This window comes from Sphaeroforma arctica, assembly GCF_001186125.1.
Source record: "Sphaeroforma arctica JP610 unplaced genomic scaffold supercont1.23, whole genome shotgun sequence".
NCBI lineage: Eukaryota > Ichthyosporea > Ichthyophonida > Sphaeroforma > Sphaeroforma arctica.
In genome coordinates this window covers 7484-13728 of record NW_014040535.1, presented here as the reverse complement: position 1 = coordinate 13728, position 6245 = coordinate 7484, and the positions used below count along the sequence as shown (strand labels likewise).

At 48.4% G+C, this 6245-nt stretch overlaps 1 protein-coding gene across 1 annotated transcript; it reads right to left on the bottom strand.

Annotated features, from left to right (window-relative positions):
• Window positions 1-239: 239 nt before the first annotated feature.
• Window positions 240-5922, bottom strand: SARC_00671 (hypothetical protein). Its single transcript, XM_014305621.1, has 6 exons — window positions 4002-5922; window positions 2811-2928; window positions 2037-2142; window positions 1628-1845; window positions 1342-1435; window positions 240-499 (listed from the first exon to the last, which is right to left on the bottom strand). Exons 1-6 carry the CDS (start codon window positions 5636-5638, stop codon window positions 384-386), a joined length of 2289 nt encoding a protein of 762 aa, XP_014161096.1. The 5' UTR covers window positions 5639-5922; the 3' UTR covers window positions 240-383.
• Window positions 5923-6245: the final 323 nt, after the last annotated feature.

The window sequence follows — 6245 nt, the reverse complement described above, 5'->3', positions numbered from 1 at the left end:
AAATAGTAAAATTGAAATATACATTGTGTAAATCCAATCGTGTAAATGATAAGAGTCTGAGACCTTTGCATATGACAGGATCTTAACCCTCACTTTAAGGAGGCCTTCGAGTTCTAAGAGTTAATTTGAACACATAGATGATATTCAGATGTTTGCAAGTGCTAGCTACTTATCTGCCTGGATATTCCAGTTGAGTAAAGTTACCACAATCGGTTATCACACCCAATAAGACCAAATGTAGCAATACTAGCGCGTTTATTGCTTTTGCGAGACCAACCCTGTCGCCGTCATTGTCCGTCAGCGGGCATTCAATTTTGCACAGCAAACAATATCGATACTTTCCTCAACGTTATTGGGCCATACCAGTTGTACAACAAATTCCGTCACATTTTAACATAATTCACCGGCCCAAAATCTTCATGTGCGATTGAGCACGCCTTATCAACATGCTTCGGAAGGAATATAAGCTTCCACACTAATGAGTAGCGCGCTCGAGTGCCTGGAATACAAATTATGAAGACAAGATTCGTGTGAATATAGCTATATTCTATATTTTGTAGGTATGGTTGGAGGTTCTTTGGCACATACCTACACTTCTAAGATGCACGTTGTTAGGCACTTTGCGTATGCAAGCTGAGTGATTTGTATAAATGTACCAACTGTGCAAAGACCAACGAATTCTACAGGGGCGACACTAATAATTCACCACTTGAGTGATTCGAGTGTACCTGAAATGTCCTGAATGTGTATCCGACTCATCTGACTGATCACGCGTAGTAATCTTACGACACGGTATGAGGACGTGCCATTCTCGAGCCAATCCACCACTACATGTTACACAAGCTACCACGCACTTCTTAAAGGATTGCATCTACAGTGACTACATTTAGTTTTCCAATCGTGATAAGTGTTGCCAATGCATTCAAAGAGCCGCTATCGGCGCGAGCCCCAGCCAAACCCAGACTAAATTCGAAACCTGATTGACTACACGCCCAATTCCAATTGCGCCATAGATGAGGGCGCGACTACTATAGATATATGCGAATACCTTGATACAACGAGTGATAACTATGAATAAACCACACGGATAAACACCCATTAGTGCAGCGCTTCAGTGTATGCTTGTTGCGACAAGGGAGAGACAAATCGGGAATGACTGTAAGACGAAGCGCAATTCATGCTCAGAGAAATCAACACTTAAGAACGAGACCAGCGCAGTGCCAGTGGGCTCGGAAAGTATACAGACCCCTACGCAATTCACAAACTCAGGTCACACAGACTACAATAGAGATACACAAGGCAGGCTCTTGTGTGCACGATAAATGCCGGATGGCCTCTTACCTGCGGCAGCTGATGGGGCACTGGCCCTATGTGAGATGTCCTGGTCCATGAGTACTGCCCGTCGAGGCTTCGGTTGCACACTGACCACGCCGTTCTGCATAGCGAAAGCCGAGAGGCATGCCAATACGATGTATTTACAATGGGTAGGGATACATTTCAATCAACTACAGGCTCTTCAATACCTTCGCAAGGTGGCCACCCACCCTCTTATGCCGTAGCAACCCACAACAGAAATAGTATTCCGGCCTTTAATACGAACTAGCAGAAGCAGACAATAAATACCTACCGTGGTCAGGTCCAAGAACTCGGTCTCGGCCTTCCATTCGCTGAGCCATTCGTCGTTCAAGTACAGCATGAGTGTGACGAAGTAAGGTTTGCCGCGCGTGCGATTCTGATGCCCATGCCCCGGCAGAAACACTGGGTCAGCATCCACATGCCATTCAAAATGGTCTCCATGCACAGTGGCGTTGCCCACAAACGGATGGGACGAGTAGTTCGCATGTTCTGTAGTCAGTGCCCACGAACAGCATGTCAACAGTAGGGACAGATGGTACTGTACAAGGAATACTTCATCCGAGATCAAACCCAAAACATGTTGAGGCGTGTGGATGGTAATCGAGTAGCAGAGTTTGGATCACAAACACACACACACACACATACACACACTAGGAGCGAGCGGTCAAGTACATACATACCAGTGGACGTGTGGTGGGGAATGTGTCTGATTCTATAGTCTGGGTACAGTTGCGTCAGTCGAGTTTGGATGGCGAGAATAGGACCGGGCGGAGGTCCAAGAGTGTCCTGTGTTCATATCGGTAAGGGTCAAAGAATGCACATTTAACACAAATCTGCAAATCCTACTCGCGGTAGGTAGCACTGAGAACCCAAAAGATGGCAACAGGGTCATTCCGTAAGCTACGCACAAGAGATAGATGGCAACAACAGAGCACTCTGGACACACCCTTCTATGAAGACTGACTGCTTACATAAATTGGCTGATTGTACTGTCGGATTGTGTGCATGTGCATATCTAACGCGAGTCGTATAATACCCACAGGGCATTGCGTATGACCGTTCGGCACACTGCCAACATAAAAGCCTGCAAGATCAATTGTTACACTGCACCGTGAAGTCATTAGGGAAGTGGACTATAACCGATGTGGTCTGGAGTGCACCACCCGGTGGTCAATGCGTTCGATTGTCTCCAGAGACGCTCTGCACCCACACCAACAGCACTACACCATGAAGTCATTAGGGAAGTGGACTATAACCGATGTGGTCCAGAGTACACTACCCGGTGGTCAGTGCATCCGATTGTCTCCAGAGACGCTGTGCACCCATACCATCAAGTTTGGATTTGCGGATAACTAAATGTGCAAACCCGCTCCTGTCATGTACATGATGACGTGAAGTGGGGTACAGACACTAATACCCACACTATGCGATAATAGCCCCACAGGTAGACTCACCTCACCCAGAAGACGATCGAGCATGTGCTGTTTGAGTCCCCACGTAGGAGCCAAGCCTGCGGCATCGCACGTCATCCGCTCCCAATGGGCGGGGTTGGGTCCACAGGCTTTGTCCCAGCTATAAAAAGCACAGAAGGTGTGACGTCTATTGGATCAGTCAGTACTGGATAATGGATCAACAGGCGTACCAGGTTATATTTGAAAGCCACTGCAGCAGAATGAACTAGCTACCCAATCAGTCGTAGCCGTCAACGCTGGACGATACGTGTCAGCAATTCCTCGGGATGTGAGGCACTCGCGTGTTGGACGTAGTTGGGGCTCAGACAGGCCGAAACATGTGTGTGCACGCTGTAAAACAAGCCTATTGCAAGCACCCATCGCACCCAAGCACGTACGGAGAATGGGGTTGGTTCTGGATTCTAAAATAGTAACTGGTAATCATTACACTCTCCCCTACACAGAGCTCCATTACCGCCCCTGGCATGGGCCTACGCGTACACTTAGGTTGTAGTATACTACAAGAATATATATCAGACAAGTAGAACAGCGCCGGAGATGAACCGGGAGACAGAATACACATGACTGCTACTACGCAAACGCACAGCTAGCGCTAAGTGTCGGGACAGATAGGTTACAGTGAGATAGAGTGACAAGGACGAACTGGTAAACTGCGCAAGCAGCACTGCTAAGAACGCTTATAGACATACCAGAGAGACAGCTCTCAATATACGCACATATGTATACCAAATTAAATAGACCTTCACAAAATAAAATATACGTATATAAGTATACAAAAGAAATATATGTACGAAGGTATACAAATAATAGTACACGTACATAAGTATACAAAAAGAAATATACCTACATACTTCAAACTAAAATATACCTACATACGTAGACAAATCTCAATTTGCATACAAATACATAAAATCTAAAAATATCTGCATACGTATACCAATTGAAACGTGTATACATACATATATTAACTGCATGTATATCTCGTTGAAATAAACGCAGGTATCTTTGGTGAGATCGGTTGTGGATAATTATGGCGTATGTTCCTATCTCTGAATCTCTCACTTACTATACCGAGGGGAGTACCCCTCGAATTTCACATATACACCTCTATAGGGTCCATACACACGTGATCGCATCTTCCGAAGCAACTGCCACCCACGACCAAATACCTACCCTGGGGTGTGGAGCACATCCATGAGCTGTATTCGTTCCGCTTCACTGAAAAAATTGTCTAGTACTACCACATGTGATCCATCCTTAGGTCTGTCTTCAGCGTCGTTAGCCACTACCATACCCGTGTCAACCCCATCCGCACTCTGCGCCCTCTCCAGGCGATCGACCACCCCTCCCCCGTGGCCAGTACCGCTGGCTCGTGCTTCAGAGCCTTGGGTCTGTCTACCACGTGTAGTTCCACAGCCCCACTCCCCAGGCGACACCACATCTTCTGTCAAATCCATGACCACATTCAGTGCCACACTCCACTGTGGCCCGTCAGACTGCACAGTGTCCATTAACACCTCCAACTGCTTACCGCACAGTTTCTGCACTCGCTCGGCCTCATTAGCGTACGCCAGATGCGCGCGCTTGCCCGTGCGCGTGCTACGCAGCTCATTGGTATCGTCCATGTACCGCTGGAAGTGGATCCAACTGAAAATCAGCGCGACGGCCTTCTCCACATTCGCATCCGTCCACACGATCACGCCAGTCGGGCGGTTGCCATGGTGATCTGGTGGGCGGTTGCCATGGTGATCTGGTGGGCGGATATCCACTGCACTACGGTCGGTGTATGTGGGTTGCGCGGGGATCTCGCTGGTGCTCGCACTATCCACCATCGAGCACATGCGGAGCGCATCCACAGATGGAGTACTCACGATGGAATCAGCATCGCTGTTCACGGGTAGATTGCCCACGATGGAACCAGCATCACTGTTCACGGGTAGATTGCCCACGATGGAATAAGCATCAATGTGTGCCGTGTCCTCTGCGGCAGTGTCAGTACTGGAAGTGGCCCGCTTTCTACTGCCCTCAGAAACTGGTTCATTTGTATCAGTACCAGCACCTGAGGTACTTGAAGCAACTTTGTCCCGGCTCGTCATATCCAATGCAGCAGAATGACTAACAGAGAAACTCGGAGCTGTACTACCACAAGTGACTGGACTACTCCTAGTAGGTTCGCACGCTTTTATCCCCCTGACAGGACAGTCAGTACCCGCCGTTGCCATAGCAACCATGCCGCTCGCTGAGGAGTCGCACGCTGCCGTGTGCATGGGTATGTCTGTTGTAGTGCTACTATGCACAGAAATGCTGGCTGTGTCGCTGGCGACAACGGCATGAGCTGGAATGATGGGCGCGTCTTGGGCAACACAACTATCAACAGGGATAGCAGTGGCATCCGTAGTAGCGGTATCACAAGCAGAAGTGATGGCGCTGCCGCTAGCAGCACTAACATGCACAGAACTACTGTTGGAGGCAGTCCCTGCGCTACACAGTACAACGGCCGCGCAGGGGTTTGATCCGATGTCCTCTTCACATACGGGGAGACAGCTGGATATGCCAGCACCAGCAACATCGGTAGAGGTACCAACTCCACTACGAGTACGTTTCAGACCCCCGGCAAGGCCATCCGCCACACCCTTTGTTTGAGCGTCCTGTCTGACCTGAAACTCCTTGTCGATGATGGGTGCAGGTATGCCAAAGTCCCTTAGTGTCGTATACAAACAGCTGCCACGTGAATGCCTATCTGATAGATACGTTTGCACGTATAGACGCGCACGCACTGCATCTTCCTCATCGCCCCAGTGATATTGCATCGCAAGTATGCCAAGCCAACGGTCAATGACTGGGCTAGAGGCCAGGCTTGTCTCTACTCTACTCACGTAGCTGGGTCGATTGCCAGACCATCGGTAACCCTGGTAATTGCCTGGTGTATACGAACATACACAACCACACTCGGCTCAGACATACACTGCACAATGCTGGCATAGCTCAACAGTTTGCGTACCATCGAAGTCTCCATTCCAATGCGACCAGGGCGTCAGTCATTCGCAAGCGATCTTCGGACACAAACCTTCCACGTGGACTACTCAACAGACTGAATAAGGAAGTATAGGACGAGACAAGAGAATTGGATGCCAAATTCCCGATACTCGTTGAATGTATTTGGATGCTGACACTCCCACCATGCCACATGAAGTGGAATGGGATATACGTCAGCTTCAACGAACATGCCGATTTGAACATAAGTTCTAACACTTCCGTCTCGCTGAAAACGGGTGCGAAGGACAAAAATTCGCAGCTTCAATTCAATTTCGTAGGCTCAACAATATCCTAAAGGAAATCCTTATCCGAAATACAAGAAGGTCCAATGTTCATTCCGTATCAATTTCATGTACAATTTCTCTCCTGTGGAAAGGCATA